The 27,699-nt window shown below is 46.0% G+C and overlaps 1 protein-coding gene across 1 annotated transcript in view; it reads right to left on the bottom strand.

Moving 5' to 3' along the window:
* The window catches only part of MDGA2 (MAM domain containing glycosylphosphatidylinositol anchor 2), a 207,523-nt gene that overhangs the window by 5,430 nt on the left and 174,394 nt on the right, over positions 1-27,699 (bottom strand). Inside the window, exons 11-17 of the mRNA XM_053980828.1 lie at positions 21,354-21,531; positions 18,757-18,777; positions 12,520-12,675; positions 10,383-10,541; positions 6,931-7,061; positions 2,724-2,829; positions 87-2,226 (exon numbers count right to left, since the gene is read on the bottom strand). Coding sequence (XP_053836803.1) covers positions 2,138-2,226; positions 2,724-2,829; positions 6,931-7,061; positions 10,383-10,541; positions 12,520-12,675; positions 18,757-18,777; positions 21,354-21,531 — 840 coding nt within the window. The 3' untranslated portion in view covers positions 87-2,137. The remainder of the gene's footprint in view (positions 1-86; positions 2,227-2,723; positions 2,830-6,930; positions 7,062-10,382; positions 10,542-12,519; positions 12,676-18,756; positions 18,778-21,353; positions 21,532-27,699) is intronic.

A 27,699-nucleotide genomic window follows, 5' to 3' on the forward strand; every position in this document is an offset into this window, starting at 1 on the left:
ACCAGTACAACTCCAGCTGGCACCAGTTGACCAAGGAAAGCCCTGCCAGCGTCTCAACAAACACACGCACCACGGGGCTGCCTTACCTGGAAAGAGGCTTTATTGAACAGAGCTGGAAAATTATCTCTTCAGTGGAATTACTGAATTTGCACAAACATTTCTCTACAGAATAAAAAAAAAAAAATCAAGCCTTGTCATTGTTTTACTGCATCTCGTTGTGCTTTTTATACTCATATTTGCAATTATTATACTCATCTTTTGTTTGTTTTCACGTTTGTACTCCAATTATTTGCATATCAGGTTTTGCTTTTAATCCTAGGGTGTCGAGAGAACACAGAATAATAATAATAATTATTATAATTATAATAATAATACTCTTCTTTAGACAAAAGTCTTTTTTTTTTTTTTTTAAATGAAGTTAAAAGCTGAGCTAATTTAAGGAAAAAGGTCTTCAAATTTCATAACCAACTGGAAGGGAACTTTACAATGCAGTGGAAAACCGGCACGTGTTCGGGTAGCTCGAACCCATTTTGTACAGCTTTTTTGTTTTTGTTTTTTTTTTTTCCCTTGTAAAAGTGGATTATTTTTAATTTTTTTTTTTTTTAGATTTTTTTTTGTTTGTTTGTTTTTTGAATTTCGCTACAATAACAAAATAATCTTTCACCCTCTGCACCGAGTCTGGCTCCGGGGCAGAGGCAGAGCCCCCTTGGAGCGTCCGGAGCTCCAGATGTCGGGAGCCATCCCAACGGAGGGGGCGAGTAAGAAAATCCTCCTGTGTTTCACCACCTTCCGCACCAAGTGTGTGTGTGAACCACCTTTGTTCCTCTGGTTGACCCACTGGAGAACCTGAAACGACGACGACGACGACAACAAGAAGTGCTGCTCCCATCGGCAGCACCACCGGGAGCTGTTTCGAATGGATAAGAAGCTGAAAGGCCATGGCTGTCTGGAAGGTCACACAGCACGGATCTCATCCCAAAGGCTTTCCACAGCAGCTTAGGTCCATCCATCCTTCTCCAGAAGCGGCTCCGTCTCCTTGCCTGCACACCCAGGCTCCAGAGTTTGTTTAGAAAAGAGTTTGCACAACCCACGTTTTCAGCAGTGCAAAGCTTCCGTGTTGAAATCATCGTTATTACATTTATTATAATTTTTTTTTATTTTTATATATATATATTTATATATATATATATATATATTTTGTTCATTTGTTTTGTTTTTGTTTTTTGAAATCAGGCTTGTTTCATTGAAGGCACTTGGTTTCCATGGCAATTTATAAAAGACGGTGGTTTGGTTTCTTCACTTCCGTAGAGCTGATGACTCCGGTGGGGAGGGGAGAGGGATCTTCCAGCGGCCGCGAGCAAACTCCCAGTGAAGCCTGTGACAAATGTAAGCCCAGGTGGCACGTCCTGGGTGGGAATGCATGCAAAAGGAGACAGCACACAGTCACCAAGCAGAGCCGTGAGGAACGAAACGGGAACGTCTGCAAACAGCTCCGATTCCGGGTTATCCTCGAGGGGAGGTGACAGCCGAAGTAGAAAGGGCCGACATTTGTTTAACTCTACGCTGAAAACCTTCGGGAAGGGAAAATGAACGCCAGCTCTTCACGTACCCTGTTTGCAGTGAGGTGTTTCTCTCTCTCTGTGTGTTTGTATTTCCTCTCTCTCTCTCTCTCTCCTTCCTCTTTTTTATTTTTTTATTTTTTTTTTTTTTGGCAGGCCATTCGGTTTCCATGGTAACAAGCAAACGATTCATTTGAAACAAAACCAGCCATGACTTTGTGCTTTGACAAGGGTTTCTAGAGCTCTTTGCCGAGAGTTCAACCAGGTGATGCTGAATTCATCAGTGACCACAAAAGCACCTGAAGGTCTCTTCCTTACTTAGGCCAGATCTCGGTCTCAAGCTTGGTTCTTAGTGAGTTCCACTCCCGTGATGCCTTTTCAAGTCCCCAGTGCTTTCTTAATCTGCTTTTTTTTTTTTTTTTTTTAGATTTTTAAATTATTTATTTACGTATTTATTTAACTTTCGAGTCAGTCAGTGGAGGAATCTTTGGTAGTTTGTTTGGAAATGTCCATTTTACAAAGACTCTTTCTTCATGCCAGTGCCTGGTGAATCTTTTGTAGCCTCTGCCAGGATAAGGTCACCTCTGATGACTTAAGACAGACATGAGGATGAGGAGTGGGAGAAGCCGTATATGTGCTAATGGTCCAACAGCACCTGATCGTAGATCTGCAAAAAGGGGAGAAAAATAGAATTAAAGAGGAGCCCACACCCCCTCAGCATTGCTGCAGTGTTCCAAAGTCACCTCCCACCACGAGGGGACAGGGACAACCCTCACCAATGGGACCGAGCAGGAACTGGGATGCAAATCCACCTGGCTGTGTAGTTACCTCTGTTTTAATGCACACACAGGGTGGAGGGATGAGACAGAGCCCTCTGGGAATCCCAGCAGTTATTCCCATGGATTCCACATTGTTTGGGCCCCCTGGGCGTTGTTTTGATGTTGGTTTATCTGCCTGAGTATCTCAAATCCAGCCCAACCTCACGCACCGCTCTCACCTCTGCCTCACACCCACCCAACATCTTCCCACCTGAGCAAAGCATTCCCAAGGACAACATCCCACTTTAAACCTTCCAAGTGAAACAAAGCAGGGATTGTTCTGCTGGAAAAGATCCATTTGGGAAGGAGGAAGAGAGGAAGGAACTTGTGGGGAAGAGCCACTCACTGTTGGCCGGTTGGTCTGATTTCATACACTCTCCTTCCACAATGGACACATCGTCAATAGCAATGTCCCCTTCGATTCCAGGGCCACGGATCCCTTCAAAGATGAGCTGGGAAAAAGAAGGTCGGAGGGTGGTAAATTAAAAACATCCAGCGGAGCAGAGGGGGATAAATAAAAAACGTCCAGAAGATCAGATCTTAAAATCAAAACCAGCGCAAAAAGAAAGGACTTTTCTTAATTTTAAGACATATGCAAGTATCTAATTTCAGATTGTGGAAGTAAATTCCATGCTAGGGTCTACTTTTCCCAACATGTGGGTTCTCATCAGGTTTAGAGGCTTTGATTCCATCTAGGAATGGTTTTTCAGAGGAATTGGGATGAGTTTTGTCACAGTGAGTGACACAGTAGAGATTTTATTCCAATTTAAGATGAACTTCAACCTCTGCTGAGGGGATGACCGGGGTCTTAAAGTGCTCTTGGTACTTTTCTCTCCAATATTCCTTGTCTGAAACCAAACTGCTGGAAGAGGAATTCGTGCCTGGATCTTGAGACGAAAACGTCTCCTCCCCCAAAATCCAGCCCATGCTCCTTGGCAGCAGGAACAACACCAATCAGTGGAGTTGAAAGTCCAATTTTTCCGACAATGGAAAACAATTTCCAGCCTAAAGGGCTCTGTCCAAACACAACAGGCAGCATTTAATTAAAAGCTGCATTTGGCAGTGATTTCGGTGGCCCTCAGAGAGGGGTTGCTCCACGCTCAGAACAAATCACAGCCCAGGAGTTGGCAGGGCATGGAGCAGAACCCAGCCTGCAGCTCCCAGGGATGGGCAGGAGGTGCCAATTGAGCAGAATTCCCTATCAGTATCCCAAAAAAACCAAAAAAAACCAAAAACAAAAACAAGAACAAAAACAACAACAACAAAAAAAAACAAACCACCAAACCAACCTTTTATGCTTTTGGACAGCTGTTGTTAAAAATACTGCATCAAACTGGAGAAAAGGGGTATGGGAAAGGTCACTCTGCTCTTAATGGAATGGAATTATGATCCTAAAAGGCCAGTCCAGACTGTCTGGGGGGGGGATTCAGCTTCTGCCTCATCCCTGGAAGTGTCCAAGGCCAGGTTGGACAGGGCTGGGATGTGCCTGGGATATGGAAGGTGCCCATGCCCATGGCACGGGTGGAATGAGTTGATTTTTAATCCCTTCCATCCCAAACCAGTCTGGGATTTTCTGATTTTTCCACAGGATCTCAGGCAGATTTTTACGCTCCCCTGAGTGCCCCCCTCACCCTTCTCCCTTTCCCTGCTGGGAACTTGGGGTGTCTCAGGACAATCCCACTGGGTGGGGGGGGGTGCAGGAGGGGTTTCAGGGTGTCATTAACACCCCCAAAAGTGGGGAGCTGAGAGTTTTCAGTTTGGTGCAGATGGACCTGAAAAAGAGGGCTAAAATCCTTCTGGAGACTGGGCAAACTGGGACAAACTGGTATTCCACGTTCCCCCCGTCAGGGACACCTCCAGCCTGAAAACTGGGAATATTCCCTTTTGGATGGGTGGGTGAAAGCACCGAGATCATTCAAACACGGAGATAAATCCTAAAGTAGCTCCAGAACAGTTTTGTGATTTGGGATTGGGAATCCTGCAGGGCCAAGGGCTGCACACCTGGATGTTCCCAGCCCATCCTGCTGATGTTGGAATTCTTTGGACACAAAGTGACCAAATCTGGGTGGGCTGAGCCCCACAACGAGGGGGTGGCACTGACCCAAACAGGAGTGACCAGTACCTGCTCATCCCAATACTTCATGATAAATCCTGGAATTTTTACTTGGACACTGCAATATTTAGATGTTAAATTAGCAATAAATCCAATCCAAATCATTCATACCATCTCCATGTCCTGCTGCTCAAACCTGAACTAAAATTGACATTTTCTGGATGACACAACCAACATCTCCCTCTGTTTTTGGGGTTCTATATTTCTGGAGTGTTCCTTCCTTAAAAATATTGAATATCTGAATATCTGAGCTAGACTTATGCACTTTTTTTGAGATTTAAAGCACTGCAGTCCTCCCAGATCCTCATGACAAAAGCTTTGTTCTATATCACAGCGACTGACAAGGTATAAAATCTTTTACCCCTATAAATTACCCTATAAAAAGTTTTAATTTCCATGTCACTGCAGTGTTTTACTGCAAAGATTCACTTCAATTCCCTCTCCTTAAATTTAACTTGGAGCTTTATATTCCTTCCTACTTACACGCCTAAATGGAAAATAAAATTTGCTGTGATGCAAGAGATGCTGAAAAAAAGATAATTTAAGGCTCCAAGAGCTCTGACATTTATTTGTTATATTTGGTCAGAGCTTTACATTCATTTTATGCTGAAACCCTTAAACATAACAATGTAAAAGGTGAAAAACAGCCAAGGAGAGAAGCTTCCCTTTGGAATCTCTCTCCTCCACTCCTCTGGATTGCTGCTGCAAATCCTTTGTATTTTCCTGCCCAAGAGTCTGATTCTTCCCTGATTTTCTAAAGCCCTTCCCAGCTCTCCAAAACCCCCTCAAATCCATCTCTTCCTTCCCTTTCCCAGGGCATTTATTATGTTCAGATATTAAATCACTTCTCTCTCCTCCACTCTTCAGAATTCTTGGATTTATCCGACTTCACCAATGAAAAACTCAACCACTCTGATTTTCTGTGCCTGGCCTGGGGTCTGAGTGTTCCTGAGCTCTGCAATTCCTCTTTCCATTCCTGACTGCTTTGTTCCCATCAAAGCTCCCACACTCCCAACCTGGAACACCTCCCACTGTCCCAGGCTGCTCCAGCCCCAGTGTCCAACCTGGCCTTGGGCACTGCCAGGGATCCAGGGGCAGCCACAGCTGCTCTGGCAATTCCAGCCCAGTCAGGAATTCCCAATTCCCAATCTCCCATCCAGCCCTGCCCTCTGGCACTGGGAGCCATTCCCTGGCTCCTGTCCCTCCATCCCTTGTCCCCAGTCCCTCTCCAGCTCTCCTGGAGCCCCTCCAGGCCCTGCAAGGGGCTCTGAGCTCTCCCTGGAGCTTCTCCTCTCCAGGGGAACATTCCCAGCTCTCTCATGTCCCACTGTACTTCACATCTCCCTCTCCCTCAATTTTCCTCTAATTCCCATCCTTGGAATTGCTCTGCAATCCCAAACCCTTTCTCTCCTGCCAATGCCTCTCATGCACGGAAATAAAAACAAAGGGTCAGGATCAGGAATTCCCTAAAAATACAGGAAGTGGAACCCAACGTGGGTTTTTAGAAGAGGCCAGGTTGGACATTGGGGCGTGGAGCACCCTGGGATAGTGGGAGGTGTGGAATAAGATAGGGGTGGAACGGGATGGGATTGAATGGGATGGGATTGGATGGGATGGGATGGGATTGAATGGAATGGGATTGAATGGGATGGGATTGAATGGGATGGCGTTGAATGGGATGGGATTGAATGGGATGGGATTGAATGGGATGGGATGGGATGGGATGGGATGGGATGGGATGGGATGGGATGGGATTGAGTGAGATGGGATTGAGTGAGACGGCATTTAATGGGATGGGATTCAAGGTCACTTCAAATCCACTTCAGCCTGTGACTTTCTCCCAAAAAATACCTTTTCTCCCCTAGGAGACCTGGAAGTGACAGAGAGGGCTCAGAGGAGCACTCAGGGCATGGCTCGTGACTCCCACATTCCCTGAGGACATTCCCAGCCTCACCCAGAGCAGGACCTGCTGGCAGCAGCTGCTTTTTTGGGAGTGTTCCAGTTCCAAACAGCTCCCAGTGTGCCTGGGAAGTGCCCCTAAAGATCCATCAGCACCTCCCTGTCAACCCCAGCAGGAAATGTGTGAAAAACCTGTCACAACCCCCTGTGTCTCATGCTCCCAGATCATTCATTTTCCTGCAGGAAATCCACATATTTCCAAAAACCTTTCACACAGGGGCCCAAAGTAATTTCTCCCAGCGAATAATTTTATATTCCACTTGCTAATCTGAAATGAAAACCTGCTGGAATCGCTCCCAGCATCTTTGGGAAGCTGGAAAGTGTTTTGAGTTCAAGCATTGTTAAGCTCCGTGGTGCTCGAGGAAAGCAATTATCTGTCCATGAGCAGCTTCCAGAGCTGGGAAATCCCAGAGAAAAGGGTCATTATTCCCAGTCTCCCTCCCAGCCCCGAATTCCCAGTTCCTGGAGGTGCCAGCCTCACCTGGAATGAGGTGGGGGGGTTGATGTTCACCCGGGCTTGGTTCCAGTGCTGTCCCTTATTCCCACTCGAAGACCACAAGGGGTTTTCTATGGCAGTCTGACCTTTGAGCCGCAGGTAAACGTTCAAACTTCCTGGAAAACAGCAGGAGAACTGGAGTTGGGAAGGCTCTGCCTGCATGGCTGCAGCACCCTCCTCACCCCTTTTCCCGCGGATTCGAGGTGTGGAAGTTTCCTGGAGTAAATTCAAAACCTTTTAAATTCAGGAATGCAGAGGGGAACTGAGCACCCATCCTGCAGCTCAGGCAAGGCATAGGAATTCCAGGGAAAAGAGGCAAAAAGGAATTTTCTGTGGTTTAGAGCAAGAAATTTGCATTAGACCTCCTTATCCAGGGCAAAATCAGCGATTTGGTTGTTTTGTGCTGAATTCTTGCTTGTTTAAACTGCCCAGCTTTCCTCTGCCCATTGCTGAACTCCTGGAGTTCCCCAGAACCAGGCAGATCCCTCTCAGGGGGAGACCGGATGCCCTTGGGAATATTTCTGGAGGACAACAATATCCTCTGAGTTCAAAAAAACCTCCAAAATCCCTCCCAGTGCAGGAAAACCCCCCAGAGCTGCACCTTTGCCCACCAGTAAGTAACTGGTGCCAGCACGGACATTTTTGACACCAGGGTCACCTGCAGGCATGAACAGAACCAGATTCTCTTGGTTCTCTTGTATTTTTGGCACCAAAAAATAACAAATTTCATCTCTCTGGGTTCATTAATTCACAGGATTTGGGGGTTTTGGTCCTATTTGCCACCCTGGTTGCCTGCAGGTGTGTGGGGCAGTGAGGTCTCTTTGTGCTCTGTAAATTCAGTGTATTTCTCTTAATCTGAGACTTTCAGACAACCAAATTCCCACAGGAGCAGCGTTTTTTTGGGATGCCTGGCACAGCAGATCCCAAAAATTCCAAGGAAAGCTCCCAGATCTGCACCTGCTCAGGAGCAGTTCTTATTCCCAGCAAAAGCCAAACTTGGAGCCTTGGAAAACATCAGGCTGGAGATTTATTGGAGCAGGAAATATTCCCCTGATGGTCTTTTCACCAGGGTGAGAGAATGGGACCAGAATGGGACCGGAATGGGATTGGAATGGGACTGGAATGGGACTGGATTGGGACCGGAATGGGACTGGAATGGGACCGGAATGGGACTGGAATGGGACTGGAATGGGACCAGAATGGGACCAGAATGGGACTGGAATGGGACTGGAATGGGACTGGAATGGGACCGGAATGGGACTGGAATGGGACTGGAATGGGACCGGAATGGGACTGGATTGGGACCAGAATGGGACTGGAATGGGACTGGAATGGGACTGGAATGGGACCGGAATGGGACCGGAATGGGACTGGAATGGGACTGGATTGGGACCATCCATCTTCCCTGAAGGATCTGGGAAGGGAGAATCAGGAGCAGCTCCGTGATCCCGCCTGGAATGCAGGGAATGGGCACAAAGGAAACGGGATCTGGAGAGGAAAGTCTGGATCTTCCTCCACACAAAGCAGGGAAAGCAGAAAGAGGTTGCAAAGGAGTTCCTTTAGCCCAGCCCAGAGGTTTGGAGCAGGGCTGGGAATGCTGCTCAGCCTCATCCCTCCTCCAAATATTTATATTTATTTATAGTTATTTATCATTTTATATTTATTTAGGTTTATTTCTCTTTATATTTATTTATAGTTTATAATTATTTATATTATTTTATTTATTTCTATTTAATTTTTATTTATTTATATACTTATTTGTGTAGTGGTTTTGGCTTGTTAATTTGAGATTTTTTGGTTAATGTATTAATGAGTGTGGGGGGTTTAGTGTTGGTTAATTACTAATTTACTTACTTCTGCTGTGAGGTGGGATTAGGAGAAAGGTAAAGAAGGTTTAAAACTTTAAAAGGGTATAAAGAAAAATTTATTAATAGTAATTAAAAGGAAGAGTAATAAGAAGTAGAATAAAACTTTTAGAATGCTTTCTAACTTTTAGAATACAGAAACACTCTTTAACCCTTGATGTTTGTAGTTTGTTCTTCCTAATACACCATAAATAAATGACCAGAATATGACCAGATATTGCAATTTCTGTATTTCCTCTCAGAATGGAGTGGCTGAATCCCTTCCTTCCAATAAAAAAACCCAGCAAAGAGCCAGGAGAATTCCAACCTGGAGCTGCATCCACCTTCCTGCAGCACAGAGACAAAAAAAAAAAAAAAACAAAAAAAACCCCAACCTGAGTGCTCTTGTCTGCTCTGCTTAAAATCTGAGCTCTGCCTGGGGGCAGGGGGAGCTCGGACAAAGCAAGCACCAGAACTCTGGGAGGATGAGTTTGCCCTTGAAATAGAGATAAAAATACATCAAACCAGGTCACTTCGACATTGGAAAAACTCTTGGCACACTGGGAGCACCAAGAAACCCGCAAAGGACTTCCAAAAATTGGATTTTTGTTCTTTGGGCTTTTAAATTTTCTCACTTCTTTTTTTTTTTTTTTTTTTTTTTTTTTTCCCCCATACCACAAAAAGAAATTCAATGTGGGTGTTGAAAGAGGCAGGACTAGAAATAGACTGGCAGGTACCCTTTGAAAATCCAAATTCCCACGGTGTGTGAGCAAATTTTTCATTACTTTTCCACAGGAAACACCAAAGGAATGCAGCTGCTCCCTGCCTGATCCCGAATCCATCAGGAATGCCCAGAACACTCACAGATACTCCTTGAAAATCCAAATTCCTGCGGCTTTAGAGCAAATTTTCCATGACTTTTCCATGGGAAATGCATGAGGAATGCTGCTGCTCCCTGTCTGATCCTGAGTTTAGCCAGGAATGCTTAAAACACTCACAGATATCCTTTGAAAGTCCATATTCCTGCAGTTTTTGAGCAAATTCTCCTTGACTTTTCCACAAGAAATACATGAGGAATGCTGCTGCTGCCTGCCTGATCCTGAATCCATCAGGAATGCCTGAAACACTCACAGATACTCCTTGAAAATCCATATTCCTGCGGCTTTTGAGCAATTTTTTCCATGACTTTTCCATAAGAAACACCTGAGGAATGCAGCTGCTCCCTGCCTGATCCTGATTCTACTCAGGAATGCCTAAATCATCCCGTTAGAATCAGGAAAAATCCTTGTTAAAATCAACTTTTCCCTTTCCAGGCTCCAAAATTCCCATTCAGAGCAATGGGATTCCCATGCAATTCCCTGCCCAAAATCTCCCTCATGCAGGAAACACTTCCCAGCTGTAAGAGGGCAATTCCTCCTTCCTACAAATTCCTGATTAGTGGAAAACAGAATTTTGCCACGGTTTGGATGCCCTCAAGCACCTCCCTGGGTTATGGCAGGCTCTCAGAGGAGCTGACGCTCTTCCCGTGCTTTTCCTTCAAACAAGAGGAAGTTTTTCCAGGTATTTTTCCCAAAGGAATTGGCTTTCTCTCACCTATGTGCTGTCCATACATGTGATAGTAGAAGCTGAAGCAATAGGCCGTGTTGGTGGCTCCGTAGGGATTTTTGGGAGCGACGCTGAAAACGGGACTGACGAGTCTGGCCTTCTCCCCCTCCAGCCTGGGCCGGGACGTCTCGATGTACATGTAAAAACCTGGAAAAATCCAAAGGGAAATTGTTGGGATGAGGCCCTCAACGCCGGTGTACATGTGAAAACCTGGAAAAATCCAAAGGGAAATCATTGGCATGAGGCCTTCAACATCTGTGTACATGAGAAAACCTGGAAAAATCCAAAGGAAATCGTTGGGATGAGGCCTTCAACCACTGTGTACATGTGAAAACCTGGAAAAATCCAAAGGGAAATCGTTGGGATGAGGCCTTCAACCACTGTGTACATGTGAAAACCTGGAAAAATCCGAAGGAAAGTCGTTGGGATGAGGCCCTCAACGCCAGTGTACAAGTGAAAACCTGGAAAAATCCAAAGGGAAATCATTGGGATGAGGCCTTCAACATCTGTGTACATGTGAAAACCTGGAAAAATCCAAAGGGAGGTTGTTGGGATGAGGCCTTCAACACCCTACACAGAAGAAAATCCTTAGGATGAAGCCCTCAACACACAGGATTTTATGTAGATGTAAAACCCTGGAAAAATCCAAAGGGAAATCCTTAGCGTGAGGCCCTCAACGCCTGGGATCGCTCAATGCTCATTGAAAAACATGGAAAAATCCAAAGGGAAATCATTGGGTTAGGGCCCTCAACGCCCAACGCAGATGGAAATCCTTGGGAAGTCTCAATCTACACGTAAAAGCCTGGAAAAATCCAAAGGGGAATAACTGGGATGAGGCCCTCAATGCCCAACACAGATAAATGCAGGAACACCTTGAAATGATCAAGCATCCGGATAATTTTTTACTTCCATCTCCCACCATGTCATTTCTGGGACTCATTTTTTCCTACATGAAGCCCCCGTGTTTCCAAAATCTGCTCCAAAGCTGTGTTTTCCATGAAAACTAAAATCCAGGAAGCAGGCCAGTGTTGGAAAACATCTCCAAACTGATGAACCTTTGCACAAAATCTGAGAGGGTTCAGCCTTCTGTCCTGAGGGGGGGATTTCTCCCTGGAAACATGACTTGTAAAATAAAGGGAAAACATCATGATGGAAACCTTGCAAGGAGTATTTTCCACTTGCCCTGTCAATCCCAACGAAGACAATATCCATTTATTCCACTCCTGGACGTGCCAACCACAGAGATGTTATTGAATTGATCCAACCCAATGAATGTGGTGCAGGATGAATTTTTCCCCTTTGGAAGCGCACACAATAAAATAGCAGGAATTACTGAGGGTCTGGATAAATTCAGCTCGATGTGTTGGACTTTTCAAGTGCAAATCCCCACTGCAGTCAGGAGCACACGATAACAGGGGCAGCAGATTGAAAATTGCACTTTCGAACAATAGCCAGAGCAAAAATGGGGCAAAAACCACCTCGTTGTGATGGGCTGAGAGAGCCCAAGGGAGAATTTAAACGATGTAAAGCAGGGGAATTTTTAAGATGAGCCAGATTGCCCCACTAGAGTTTAATGTGAAGGGAATCGCTTTGAAAACGGCACAATAAAAATAAGGCAAGGTGGGAATGGCACCATCAGGGGCTGTGCTTTGGGACCTGTCACTCCTCAGCACCGGTAATTCCTTCTAGAAGTCCTTGAAGGATTTTGGTCTGAACTCAGAGCCCCTTGCAGGGCCTAAAGGGGCTCCAGGAGAGCTGGAGAGGGATTTAGGATAAGGGATGGAGGGACAGGACAAGGGGAAATGGCTTTAAGGTGAAGGAGGGTAGATTTAGATGGGATATTGGGAAGGAATTCCTGGCTGGGAGGGTGGGGAGGAGTTGGGCTGGAATTGCCAGAGCAGCTGTGGCTGCCCCTGGATCCCTGGCAGTGCCCAAGGCCAGGTTGGACACTGGGGCTGGGAGCACCTGGGACAGTGGGAGGTGTCCCTGCCACGGCAGGGATGGGACAAGGTTAATTTAAATCCTTTCCTATCCCAATCCATGTGGGATTCCATGACCAGGGAATGGCTGAAGTGCCTGTCCTGGGCAGTTCCCTTTTCCCAGATTGCTCACTGCTGGATCTTACCCTCCTTGGAGCCGGTGCGGTCGGCGTTGGGCCCCGTGTTGGGCGTGTACTTCGTGTCCCTCGTGGCAGTGCTTTGTTTTGTCCAGTCAAAGTTGTCGGTGTCATCTTGAGTGAAAAGGCAAATGTTCCCATCCTCAAAGCCACAGTGGAACTCTCCTGCCAAGACAAATAACAGGAATTTACAGGCCAAGGTTTTCCATCCGATCCTTATTTTTCAAATTCCTTGTCAATTATCCACAGTTTTCTTTAGCAGCAGGCTCAACAACAACAACAACAACAACAACAACAACAAATCAGGGTCATGGATTTGTGCTGGTGAAATTGAAATGATATTTGTATCTTTTTGTAGAGCTCCTCCTCACATATTCAGACTTATGCAGTGGTTTTAAGAGCTGTTGTCTCCTTTTACATTTCTAAAAAGCCAGGGAGAACAGAATCATTCCCATAAAACATGAAATATGGGGGGAAAAAATGTGGGAAGTGGTTTAGGAATAAGACATATTATGTGGTTTAGGAATAAGAGACAGCAGCTTTTCAAATTGTAAACATTATCTCCAAGTGGCATCTCCTAAATTATCCCTCATTTCAATAGGGATGGAAAGGGAAGAAGTGAATAAAATGAGGCAAAGGAGCTTTGGGATGGACATGAAGGAAATCTCTAAAAGTCAGGACATTGCAGCACATGGAGGGATACCAGGAGGAGAATTGAATCCCCATCACCAGATTGTCATAACAAATTCCTGGGAGGAATATCTGAATCCATATGGGAAGGAGAGGTGTGTCCTGGACACACCTCCTGGATTTTCACTGGGATTTCTGTGGTGTATTTGAAGAAAGTGGTAAACACGTAGGTCCAAAGAATAAAAATTGCCAAGAACCCCAAGGAGGATTCCTGGGATCCTCTCCTGCATGGAATTGTGGGAGCCCAGTGATCCCAGTGATCTGCCCTGCTGGGTGATGATGGGATGAGAAATTCCTCCTGTAATTTAAGAACCAAAACAAAGCCCAGCTTGGAGGTTCAGCTCTCACTCAGAGCATTACAAGGCTCCTGTGGAGTAGGACGTGCAAAAGCTGAATTTCGCTGCATGAACAATTCCTGCTGAGTTTACTCTTCCTGCAAAGTCCATTGATTTATCTGAGAAAAGAAGGAAATCTCCCTTCCCCAGGGAGAAGGCAGCTGCCTGCACACGGTGTCAGCTTGGAGGGGTGCAATTTATATTCATTGGTAGGAGAAACTCAAACCCCCGGTGTCGGGGGATTGTTCATCCCTGTTAAACTGAGGAGGTGGATAAATGTTTGCAGGTTTGGGCTTTTGGGGAGCTCTAAATCCACTTAAGCCACTGGAGCTTCCCTGTTAATCAGTGAGGAGAGAGGAACCTGGAGCTTAGTGCTGCAACACCCAGGTGATGCTGCAGGCTCAGAAATAAGCTTGGAAAATGCACTTCAAACCACAGGGTGCACTCGGAGTGATTTCCAAATATTCCTGGTTCTCCTCCCGCCTTTTCAAAGAACAACACGAGGCCAAAGGGGTCCAGGGGGGGTCAGGGAGGAGGCCGGGGAGGATCCTGCCCCTCTGCTCAGCCCTGGGCACATCTGGAGTGCTGTGCCCAGCTCTGGGATCACCAGGACAGCAAGGACAGGGAGCTCCAGGGTCTGGTCCAGAGGAGGGGTGTGAGGATGAGGAAGGGCTGGAGCATCTCTGTGCCCAGGAAAGGCTGAGGGAGCTGGGGCTGCTCAGCCTGGAGAGGAGCCCCAGCTGAGAGGGGCCTCAGTCATGTCTGTCCCTGTCTGTCCCTGTGTGTCCCTGTCTCTCCCTCTCCATCCCTGTCTGTCCCTGTCTATCCCTGTGTGTCCCTGTCTGTCCCTGTCTGTCCCTGTGTGTCCCTGTCTATCCCTGTGTGTCCCTGGCTGTCCCCAGGTGTCCCTGTCTGTCCCTGTATGTCCCTGTCTATCCCTGTGTGTCCCTGGCTGTCCCCAGGTGTCCCTGTCTGTCCCTGTGTGTCCCTGTCTGTCTGTCCCTGTGTGCAGGAGGTCAGAGCAGCCCCAGGCTCTGCTCCAGGCCCAGCGATGGCCCCAGAGCCACGGGCAGGGACTGATCCCAGCAATTCCCTGCACAGGAGGCAGAACTGCTGCCCTGGGCAGTGCCCAGCCCTGGGCAGAGCCCAGAGAGGGGCTGGAGTCTCCTCCCTGGGATATTCCAGAGCCACATGGACACAATGCTGTGCCCTGGGCAGGGAGTGGCACCCGTGACCCTCTGGGGTCCCTTCCAGCCTGATCCATCCTGGAATTCTGTGCCCCTCCAGAGCCATCAGTATAAAACACAACCCTATAAGACCAGGTTCTCACTGGAATGCAGCTCCCAGAACCTTCCTTGGCTCTCAGCTCCTCGAGCAGACTGATTTGGTTTCCCAGTAAATCCATGGACAGCATCAGATCCCCCGGGAGAATTCACTCCCCAAAGCGCCGCTCCTTCACTGCTGCCCTGAGCAGGATGTGGGATTCTGCTTATCCCTGGTACCCTCAGCATGCTGGGAGCTGCTCTGGGGACCAGCGAGGGAATTCCTGCCTGGGAGGGGCTGGGCTGGAATTGCCAGAGCAGCTGTGGCTGCCCCTGGATCCCTGGCAGTGTCCAAGGCCAGGTTGGACACTGGGGCTGGAGCAGCCTGGGACAGTGGGAGGTGTCCCTGCCAGGGCAGGGCTGGGATGGGATTCAGGTCCCACCAACCCAAACCAGTCCCTGAGCCTTTGATGGTTCCAAACCCTTCAGGAGAGAGATCAACTGATCGACATCTCCGTCTTTATCCCAAGCCTGGGAAGGGAATTCCAAGACCCCACCAAGGCTCTTGAAATGTTCCAGGACTCAAACGAAGCTCTCTGAACAAAGTGCCAGCTGTGCCTCTCCAAGAATTCTTTTTACACCACCTGAGCTCCAAACTCTCTTGATTTACCCCACATTTTTTCCTGCTTCCGCCTCCAGCTTTGCATCTTCCTGCAACGCAGAAGTTGCTGCTTCTACACAAAGAGATGAAATTAAAAGGCAAAATTTAAGTGAAGGAGAAAAGTTTTGATTCCCAGATCCAGTCCTGGAGCAAAGTGAACAAAAGAAAGAATTTTCAGCCATTCAGCACTTTCTGCACTGCCCTTCCAGGGCCTTAAAAGCTGCATAAATGTCTTGTGCCCTCAGAGCTTCATTAAGAAATTCCACATCAGCAGAACAAAAGATTTTTTTCCTGAGGTGAAGAAAAAAAAAAAAAAAAATATTCAGGCCAGATGGGAAAAAAAAAAGAGAGTCAAAGTTTGCCATTTATTTGATAGTCAAACATTGATTTTAAGTGGAATACCTTGGAAAAGGTTAGTGGTAAATGTTCTTGGCACTGAACACTCCTTAAAAAATGACACAAGGAGAAAAATGGGAGAAAGCTCCTCAGGCTTTGCTCCATGCTTTAGTAGGAGAATTTAAATAGACCTGGATGGTCTGGAGCTGTTAATTGCTGAGCAGGAGGGCAGGTGGACCAAGCAGCTCTTCCACAGGTGCTCCAGCCATGGCCCTAACGATGGTGCTAATTAACATTAATGAGAGTGGTGGCTTTTGTCAGGGCACATGGCAGCTCTGGAAGTGGATTCAGGTCATTAATAATTTCCTTGCCCATTAGGGCAAAAGCTGAAGCTGTTCTGGAGGTGAAACCCTTCATTGTAGCACGGATTTGTGTCGTCTATTCCCATAAAATCCAAGTTGGATGTGACTCCTGAACATCTCCTCTCTTCTGTTATCCAGGGGTGACCTCTAATTGTACAAATTGATCCAAAATCCTTCTGGTTTACATTAAATGGTTTCTGTTAGGTGGTAAAAAGTGGAGATGTGAGGCTCCACCTCAGCACCTTTGATGCTTCTTGCTTGGGTATCGCAGAGATTGCATCAAAAGGCAGGATCTAGGGAATGGGATTATTCCAGAGGTGAAGCAGGAAGAGCATGACTTCAGTTTCCAGTCAGGAATCTTGTCCTGGTTGGATACAGCTCCTCCTCTTTGTTCACACAGCATAAAGAAAACCAGAAATCGGCCCAACAGGTTTAGGAACAACAGGGATTTGGTAGGAAGCACAGACAAGGGAGCTGGGAAGGGGCTGGAGAGTTCCTGAGGGAGCTGGGAAGGGGCTGGAGAATTCCTGAGGGAGCTGGGAAGGGGCTGAGCCTGGAGCAAAGGAGGCTCAGGGGGGACCTTGTGGCTCTGCACAGCTCCTGCCAGGAGGGGACAGCCGGGGGGGTCGGGCTCTGCTCCAGGGAACAGGGACAGGAGGAGAGGGAACGGCCTCAGGCTGGGCCAGGGCAGGCTCAGGGTGGGCAGCAGCAGGAATTTCCCCATGGAAAGGGGGCTCAGGCCTTGGCACTGCCCCGGGAGGGTTGAAGTGCCCATCCCTGAGGGATTCCAAGCTTTGTGGAGGTGGCACTTGGGGCCACGTGGCAGTGGTGGCCTTGGGGAATGGAGATGGGATGCAGACTGGGATTTCTTTCCTACCAAGGGATTCCACTCAAAAAATCTTCAGGGAAAGCAAGCAAAGCAGAATTCTGCCATGGCTTTGGCCACCCGAAAGGAGTGGCCCTGGGGACCCTGCAGCTTTGGTGGGAAATCTTTCCCATCCCTCCCTTGAGCCGACACATTCCTTATTCCCATTCCACCCACATTCCATCATGATCCTACAAGACTTCCGGAAAATTAGCTTGAGATCTCAAAATCCTAGAGGAGCGTGAAGCACTTGGGATTGTATTTTTTCTTCCCATCAGAGCCTAGATTTAATATATTAATTAGCAAGAGCTTCACTCCCTGCTCGTTAGACTCCATGGGAGAGGTTCCTGCAGCTCCTGGCAGCTTTGAGCTAAGCCCTGCTTAATTATTAACACGTTGGACAAGATCTTCTGCAAATAGGTTTAAAATTTACACAAAGGCTTAAAGTTGAGTCTGAGGGATGGAGGAGGGCCTGCTCCTGCCTGATGGCTCTGCCCTGCAGCAGGAAAAATGAGAGACTGGACCTCATTCCTTAGGCGGGAATAATTTCGGGACGTGCAATTAAAAACAAGAATATGCTGTGACAGAAAATATGGATTTGTTGGGGTTTGGGAGAACACGATGGAGCAGGGAGCTGTGGGACTGTGGGAACAGGGTGGTTTTACTGGGATGTGCCGAAGCTCCAGCCCAGTCTCCTGCCTGGATGTTTGCAGGGATTTGGTGCCCAAGGGAAAGTGGAAGAACAAAGTGTGACTTGGACATTTCCAGCCTGGGACATTTCCATCCCTGTGCCTGATCATGTCCGAGTTCTCATTTCCAGTCATGCCTGAGGAGCTGTGTCCTGAGAATTTGGGGAGAACCAGGATCCACTTGGGGTCTCCCCATTTCTCTGTGAAATGAATCTGTGATTCCTGGACCACTGTGGGGAAGAACTTCCTTCTTTTTGGTGTCAATCTGCCCTAAAAAGCATGGAAATAACTCAAGAACCACCAGGAAGGCTCTGGGGAGACCTTGGAGAACCTTCCAGAGCCTGAAGGGGCACCGGGAGAGCTGGAGAGGGACTGGGAACAAGGGATGGAGGGACAGGACACAGGGAATGGTTTGAAGATGAAGGAGGGTAGATTTAGTTGGGATATTGGGAAGGAATTCCTGGCTGGGAGGGTGGGCAAGGGCTGGGATGGAGTTCCCAGAGCAGCTGGGGCTGCCCCTGGATCCCTGGCAGTGCCCAAGGCCAGGTTGGACACTGGGGCTGGAGCAGCCTGGGACAGTGGGAGGTGTCCCTGCCCTTCCATGATTTCCCGTGGCATTCCCAACACCTCCTGAGCTGCTCCACCTCAGCTGGGTCTGAATTTTAGCCCATGAATATTTTCCTTTGGGTGAAGTCTCTGGGGCAGTGAGAAAGATGAGCTGGAGCTGTGTTTTTCCTTCCTTTATCCTTGTTGGAACAAGAGGAATCCCAAATGACACCTTCAGGTGGTTCCTGCCACCCATGGGCTGCGACTGGAAGTAAAATACTTCAAATTTACTTTTAAAGAGGAAGTTAAATACTTCAACTTTACTTTTCAACTGGGAGTAAAATACTTCAACTTTTCAACTGGAAGTAAAATACTTCAACTTTACTTTTCAACTGGAAGTAAAATACTTCAAATTTACTTTTGAACTGTGAGGGACAAGCAATGCAAGGACTGTTCTTCATGGCACGAAAGATAAAACAATACATAATTTAAATACTTACGGAGATGTGGATTCACCGGAGCTGGAAAACAGAGGGAAAATAAAATCAATGCAAAGAAAAAATTCTAATTCATCAATATTCAGATTATCCTCAATTTCCTCTTGCTGAATATTGAAATTCATCTACTTCACACCTTAAGAGGTTGGCAGAGAATGAAATCCAAACGTTCACAAAGTCCACAATATCCTAAGCATGGGAATGGCTTCCCTGCTCAATCCAGAGGAATCTGTGCAATGCTGACACCCGGGAATGGGATTGAAGGAGGGATTATTCTGTGGCTCTGTTTGCAGCAGGAGAAATTTGAGGATGGGTGATTTAGTAAAAGGCCCTCCTGCCACAGCCCCACACATGTGGGCAGCAGAAGGAGGCTGAGCTCAGGGCTGGAATTGAATTTTATTCACAGAAAATCCAAAATTAAGTTTTATCTCCAGCTAATGGGGACATCTGACAATGCCAGAGCGTCACTCCAGGTTTTCTTGCTTTAATCCCAGCCTAAGATTCAGCAAAATCCTAAATTCAACCTGGAGTTTCCACACCAGCTCTAAATTAGCACCACTTCATCTGAAACACGAGCAGCGATTTGCTCCAGTGTCATCTCCCCGAGAAACCCAATTTTTACATCTTTTACCTACAAATTACCTCTGATTCTCCCAAAAAAAACCCTCAATTTTACAGGATCCCTGAGTGATTGAACCTGGAATTAGCTGCGCTTGCTGGCAGCTGCATTGACTGAGGCTTGATTTGTTACTAAATGCAGGGCTTTGGATGGAAAATCTCATCAGGTGTCACCTCCAGTCACACGCTCTGTGTCACACACAGGCACAGAGCAGACAGGAAAATGAAGGTGGTTAAGCTGAATTTATCCAGGGGGGAAAAAAACCCTCCAAAACAACCAGAAAAAACCCCAAAAAAATCCCACTTTTGGAGCAGCGCAGCTGCAGGACAACGTGTAAAAGAGGTTGGAGGATCCTGGGGATGTTTGGGATGGGATTGGGATGGGTTTGGGGGAAGTTTTTATCATTTTGGTGGGGATTTTGTGGCAGGAAGATGGGGATAAACAAGGAATTATGGAATTCCATAATTAAGGAATTATGGAATTATGGAATTTAGGGATCCTTCCACCTCTTCTTTAAGGTCCTTCTTGCTCATTCATTGCAACTTTTACAGCATAAAATCAAAATAAAAAGAGAAATTCAGATATTCATTAAATAAAACCCCAAAAATAAGTATTTGGAAGGATTTAACAGAGTATTGATTTTCTGGGAATACAGCAAACAGGATGTATGGATATTGTGTTTTTCTTGTTAAATTGAAGTGGATTAATCTTTGTCAGGGTGACCTTTTAGAGGGAAAATTTATAAAGCCCTTCCATTATTCCTTATATAAATTTATAGATTATATCATCTTGCAAAGGACTACAAACAGCTGCTGTTTTTTTAAAGACAGTAATTCACATTAAAATAAAAACTGCTCATTCTGGGGGAAAAAAACAACTTTGTTTGCAGGTTTTTCTTTAAAACTCATCCTTCAAAACAAGAATCAACTCTAAGTATGCTGTTTGATGAAGTTGGCATCCATTTATTCAATTTTTTCCTTATTTCCCACGAAAAAAAAAAAAAAAAAGGATGGGATTCTGGGGTTTTCCTGTCCAGAATTATTTTGTTTGGGTGATTTTGTTGTTATGAGAGGTGAAGATTTTCCTCTGTTCTCATTTCTCCTCTTCCTTTTGGGATGACCACACTCATGACGTGGGAAATTTATAAAGTCTTTCCATTATTTCTTACATAAATTTATAGATTTTATAATCTTCCATAGTAGCACAGTCACTGGGGTTTTTTTAAGACAATAATTCACATTAAAATAAAACCTGCTCATTCTGGAAAAAAACCTTTGTAAATTTTTCTTCAAAACTCATCAAGAATCAACTTGAAATCTCTGATTTCACGTAGTTGGCATTAATTTATTCCAAATTTTCCTTATTTTTCACAAAAAATTGATGGGATTTTGGGGTTTGGCTGTCCAGAATTTTATTAGTTGGATATTTTTGTTGTTCTGAATCATCCCAGAGATTAAGATTTTCCTCTGTCCCCATTTCTCCCCTTCCTTTTGGGATGACCACACTCATGATGTGGGAAATTTATAAAGTCTTTCCATTATTTCTTACATAAAGTTATAGATTTTATAATCTTCCATAGGAGCACAGTCACTGGGGTTTTTTAAAGACAATAATTCACATTAAAATAAAACCTGCTCATTCTGGAAAAAAACCTTTGTAAATTTTTCTTCAAAACTCATGAAGAATCAGCTTGAAATCTCATGAAGTTTGCATTAATTTATTCCAACTTTTCCCTATTTCCCACAAAAAATTGATGGGATTTTGGGGTCTGGCTGTCCAGAATTTAATTAGTTGGATGTTTTTGTTGTTCTGAATCATCCAAGAGGTGAAGATTTCCCTCTGTCCCCGTTTCTCCCCATCCTTTTGATGACCACGCTCATGACCATGCTCGTGACATTATCCCAGGAGTGGGAACAGCCACGCCGTTCCGGGTGACCCAGAACATTCCCAACCCCCTTTTCCTTGGGTTTTGGATCCTCACCGCTGTATTTGATGACCCGGATGGTGGAGTCGCCCTCCCCAAATCGGGTGATGGGCGTCAGGCGGACCTCGTAGGCCTCGGGCTTGATGAGCTCCGTCAGGTTGTAGGTGATCAATTCCCCCTTCTGGATGTTCCCGTTCACCGTGATCTCCTGCTCCCACCAGCGCTGCTGGCCGGCCTGCAACCCAAAAAATCCAAAAAATCCAAAGGTCAGGCGTTTTGGGATTTGGCTTCACCTTAGAAAGCAGAGCAGACCTGGGCAACCTTCAAAATTCCGGAAGAATCAACGAGGGATACAACAAGGGATTCAACAAGGGATGAACTTCTTGAAGTATCCCACCATGGAATGTTTCTGTAACAAACCACACTGAAAATTGGGAATATTTCTGCCAGAGGGCACTCCTTCCCTGCCAGCTGCCCATTGTCTCCCCACAGAAACCAAACGGCACTTGGATGGGTTTTGGGGCAGGAAAAGTGTGTGGGAGCAGAGCCTGGGCAAAATTCCAGAAGAATTAGAGATGGAACAAAGAATGGACTTCCTGAGTTATCCCACTGTGGAGAATTTCTCTAACAAACCACACCAAAAATCGGGAATATTCCTTCCAGAGGTCCGATGGCCCTTGGATGTGTTTTGGGACAGGAAAAGTCGGGTGTCACCCCAATTCCTGAGGATTTTGGATGCTCATCAGGCAGGGATTACAGCCAAGGAGCAAGGGCCAGTTTGGGGTGACCCAGAAACACCGAGTGGATCTTGTGGCATTTAAAAAATTTTAAATCCTCAATTTTTAAAAAAATCAGTGTTTTACACTTAAAACTAGCTTGTCAAAATCTGAAAGATCTTTCCTTTGGAAAGGAAAAAACTTTTTCCTTTCAAAATTGTTGTCCAGCCTGGAATCCAAAGGATTCAAAGGTCGGAGGTTTTGGGATTTGTCTTCACCTTAGAAAGCAGAGCAGACCTGGGCAACCTTCAAAATTCCAGAAGAATGAGAGATGGAACAAGGAATGAACTTCCTGAGTTATCCCACTGTGGAGAATTTCTCTAACAAACCACACCAAAAATCGGGAATTTTCCTTCCAGAGGTCCGATGGCCCTTGGATGTGTTTTGGGACAGGAAAAGTCGGGCGTCACCCCAATTCCTGAGGATTTTGGATGCTCATCAGGCAGGGATTACAGCCAAGGAGCAAGGGTGAGCTTGTGGTGATTAAGTTTTAAAAAATAAATAGAATAATCTTTTTCATTTCATTATGTCAATGATATCTGTGAGCACAGTAGGACAAAAATTAAAAGTATTCCCTATTCCACCTCATCTTTGGATAAGGAACCACAGAAACAGAGATTTCCCAAAGAATTTCAATAATTAACGAGGAAAATTTGCAGTTACCCAAACCAGACATGAATTTCTACCAAATTCAGCCTCTGCTTTGAATTCTTGCCCTGCCTTCCAGAAGCAATAAAATCTCCATTATTTTCTCCTTTCAGAAAGGAAAACAATTGGATTTTTCCTTTCAGGATCATCCCTCCAAAACCAGGGTTGGATACTGATATTTCTCCATAGGAAGCAACACAGATTTTGATTTTTTTTTCCCCTTGCAATCAACACCAGCTCTGGTCTAATCCTTATTTTTCACCATGGAAACCAGAGGAAAAAAAAAAATCTGAAACAACAGAAAATTGTTGCTGTGTTGGATGGAAAGCAATCCTGATTTTCCAGCTATGCTGTGGAACAAATACATATATAAAAATTAATATATAAATACACAAATATTAAAAAATTATAAATACATAAAATTATACAAATAAAATAATAAAATAAATATATACATACATAAATAGATCAACATATCAATATACAAACATATCAATATACAAATAATAAAACTACATATAAATAATATATATATAAATATATTGATAAATATAAATATTGATAAATATTGATAAATAAAGAAATTCAGGATCTGCCACACCCACCTTTGGTTTTCCCACTTGGAAAACCAACCCAGCATTGGAAATGGCACCATAATCCCAGGAGCTGCTTCCCAAACTTGGGAAACACCAACAACCTGGACTGAAAAATATGGAAATAAATGGAAGTAAATGGAGTCCAGGACTCCATAAAAGTAGGATTTAATTCCTACAATGCCCTGGGGTGCTGGAAACTCCCAGCACCGAGCTGGAGATGCTCTGATTCCAAGCTGGAAGAATCCAAAACTGTTTCCTTTGGAATCACCTTGGCTCCCCTGGATGGGAAAGAGCCAAATCCTCACCACCTCTTCCCAAAATTCCCAGTGCAGCCCATCCCTAACGTTGAACCTGTGCTTTTTTCCATGAAAAAAAACCAAGATTGAGGCTTCCAAGAGAAAATCCACAAGAAACAATCATGAGACACAACCTTGCACCTCAATCCCTGTGTCCAGAGCCAGAATATCCATAAGAACCAGGATTTGGTTGGAAAAGGAATTTTTGAAAGGAAAAGAGTCTCATAATCAAAGCCCTTTCCCTCACAAAGACAAGGCTGAAACTCAGGTGGGGAAGAGACTTTGGAATTACAAATTTCCAACGGTGAGGAATTGACTTTGGTGAAGCTGCAATAACAATTTTCCAGTGGTTTGGGAATATTTATGTAGCTCTGAAGAAAAATGGGAGAAGTTCCTGGAGCATTTATTTGCATTATGCTGTAATTAATTAAGCAGAGAATCTCCACACTCTGGCAACGTGGAGCACTGAAAGTTTCTGTAGGTCAGGACTCCTTTTTTCCTTGGAATATTTAGGAATCTTTGTTCCCAAAGGAGACAGAAAAGCAACAAGGGGGTGTAAACGGGGCAGATTTTTATTCCAGAAGGTTGGAACCACCCCAGTGCTGCCAATAAAAGGAGATTTATTCCTTGTCTTTTGTTGGAAACCTCTATTCTCTTAAAGCCTTGGAATTCTGGATTTCCTGAGGAGTCAATCCTCTGGGATGATTAAAGATTGATTCCTTGCGTGTTCAGATATGTTCATAAAAAATAAACATCTCCTCACTCTGTTGTTCGTGGCCTATTGATTCCCAGCACAAATTCCTTCATTGACTCCACCAGCTGGACAAGAATCTCTTTAATTAATGACAACGTTAGTTGATGACAAAAAAAATTAACGACAAAATCAATGAATCCATTGGATACTCCATAAAAAACTGTGGCGGTGTTTAAAGTCATTTCTTTGCCATTTATAACCATACAGATAGATTTTCCTTAAAAAATAAGAGATTTCTTTGGAAGTTTTATATCTAAAATCGGGCTGTTCGGCTCATGGACAAATGGAATATTTGCAAATATTCCATTTGCACATCACACAGGGAAGATTCCTAGGGATTTCCTAGGGAAAATTTGTGTTATTCCTGCTTTTCTTTCATAATCCTGACTGGAATATAATCAGAGTAATCCAGGTGAGAATATAAAATTGAGGAGTGGCTCCTGTGTCATCTTCATTCCCAAGGATGGATTTGGAATGACTCAGTGACAAATAGCTGGGATTCAGGCAAGCTGTAAGGGATGGCCAGTTCTTGATGGCAGAGAATCACGGAATTGTGGAATATCCTGCATGGGAAGGGATCCCAAGGATCATCCAGTGCAGCCCCTGTCCCTGCACAGACCCCCCAAAATCCCGCCCTGGCCATCCCTGAGGGCGTTGTCCAAACCCTCCTGGAGCTCTGGCAGCCTCGGGGCTGTGCCCATTCCCTGGGGAGCTTTTCCAGGGCTGATTCCACCCTCTGGGGGAAGAACCTTTCCTAAAATCCACCCTAAACATTCCCTGGCCGTTCCCTGGGTCCTGTCCCTCTCCCAGAGAACTGAAATCGGAGCTGCCCTCAGGAGGATGTTGAGGACCACAGTGAGGTCTCCCCTCAGTCTCCTCCTCTCCAGCTGCACCATCCCAGTGCCCTCAGCTGCTCCTCACGCAATTCCCCTCATTTTCCCTCATTTCTCTCTTTAATTAATATTTTCACAGCCAGCAGAGCCCCACACCCTGACGTGTCTTTCCGTGTGGAGCTGGTCCTGCCTCCCTGCTCTCCTGCAGAGGTGGCTCCCGGCTCCTGTGGATCCAGCTGGGAACAGCAGCTCAAACCCAGCCCAGACTGGGCAGGCGAGGCTTGGCGCGAGCCTGGGACAAACTGATCCTAAGTGTCCCAAGTGGGAGTGGGGCTCTGCTCCCAGGGAACAGCAACAGGACAGGAGGAAATTCAGATGTTCCAAGAGAGGTTTAGGATGGATTTCAGGGAAAGGCTCTTCCCCAAAAAGGTGGAATCAGCACTGGAACAGCTCCCCAGGGAATGGGCACGGCCCTGTGCTGCCAGAGCTCCAGGAGCCTTTGGACACCGCTGCCAGGGGTGCCCAGGGTGGGGTTGCTGGGGGTCTGGGCAGGGACAGGAGTTGGGCTGGATGATCCTTGGGATCCCTCCAACTCAGGGTATTCCAGGATTCACTGATTTGGCAGCTGCATGCTAAACCTCTTTGCCTTCCTTTTCTGCTCTAAAGCCCTTTCAACAGTGGGCACAGTCTTTCCCAATTAAACCACTCCTAATCCAGGAGAACAATCCTGGGCATGTAATCGACTTCCTTCTTGCAGGATTATATCAATAATCCTCCTGGACTTGCTCCTCCCATTAATTTCTATTATTTCATTATTTTATAATGTTTATCATCATTATTTCTGTGATACATACAACAACAACAAAAAAATCTCTTTCCCCCCCGTTTTTTCAAGAAACTAAAATTCCCAAGTCTTTAGGAATAAGGAATGTGGAATCCAAGGATGCAGAATGTTTTAGATGCAGATTTTAGGGGCCACAAATTGACAGCTGAGAAATTCAGGTGTCAGAAACAGCTGGTCCTGAGCCAGATTTATTGTCTGAGATCTGAGGATGACAGGGATGGGAACACTTCAGGGAAAGTTGAAAAGTCAAGGAAGCCACGGAGCCAACAATGAAATCCCCTTGAAATGTGGAAAACGGCTCCGGCTTTGAAGGCAGGGTGGGAAATGGTCACCAAGAGAGGGATCCTTTTTATCAGAGTGAAATCAAGCTCCAGCACCAAGATCTGCTAAAATCTGGAGAACTGGGATAGAAACCACTCTGCCTGCTGGAATCCCATCCCAAGGGATGATAATAAATGATCTTCGAAGCTCTGCATTAGGATATTTCAGTCCATTTGGTAAATAAATGGGAATCTGGGGGATTGCAGAGCTGGGAGGGGGATGTTGTTCCCTTGTTTTTAGCAGCTTCAAACCTAGGGACAGAGAGAGGGACTTTGGATAAAGGTCTGGAGTGCCAGGACCCAGGGGGAATGGCTTCAAACTGTGAGAAAGTAGGGATAGATGGAATATTGGGAAGGAATTCCTGGCTGGGAGAGGAGCTGGGCTGGAATTCTCAGAGCAGCTGTGGCTGCCCCTGGATCCCTGGCAGTGCCCAAGGCCAGGCTGGACACTGGGGCTGGAGCAGCCTGGGACAGTGGGAGGTGTCCCTGCCATGGCAGGGGTGGGAACGGGTGGGATTCAGGCTTCTAAGCCACAGCATTTTGGGAATCTGGGATTCTTTAATCAGAAAGGCAATAAATGTACCCTCACTCCCTTTATCCATAGCCATTCATCCAGGGCTGTGGGATCTGTGCCGCGGCACTGACAGAAAATTCCCGTCTCCGTTTTCAGCCAGAGACTGCTCAGCCTTCCCAGGAACCCTTTCCCAGGATATTTGAATCCACCTGTCCCTGCTCAGCGCCGAGTGACAGCAGAAGTCAAAAATCCACACAAATCCAACCAGGAGGAAGCGCCAGAGCCGTGCCCTGCTTGGGGCTGTTTGAAGAGATTCTCATTCCCAACCCGCGGACACCGCGGTCTCCCGGGGCTGGGAATAAAGGAAAGGTGGGAGCTTGAATCTTTTATGGAACAAGCTGGAACAAGCTGCTCTCTGGTTTACAGGGAGCAGCTGAATTTTTATGACTCCTTCACGGCGGAACTGCTCCTTTTCTAGGTCACCGCGGCTGCGGGGCCGCGGCTGTCACCCGCTGTCACCTGCTGCGAGCAGCCACCGCGGAGATCAGAGCTGCACGCCCTTCCTGGCTGCTCTGGAAAAGTCTCCCTGGTTCAATTTGCCTTCATCCTGCTGACAGGAAATATCAGAGAGCCGGAGGCGCCCGCTCGGATGCTGGGAGTCGCTAAACGTTGTCACTTATTGGGAAGAAATGGAATTCTGGCTTCGGGGACAGGCAAAGTGTGGGAAGGGAACATCTCCACGCGGTGCCAGAGGGAGCCAGAGGTGGCTGGAGCAGCTGCAGGAATGGAGCTGTTACCGTTAGAACCAGGATTTGGCTGGAA

The sequence above is a fragment of the Vidua macroura genome, chromosome 6 (assembly GCF_024509145.1).
Source record: "Vidua macroura isolate BioBank_ID:100142 chromosome 6, ASM2450914v1, whole genome shotgun sequence".
Lineage (NCBI taxonomy): Eukaryota > Metazoa > Chordata > Aves > Passeriformes > Viduidae > Vidua > Vidua macroura.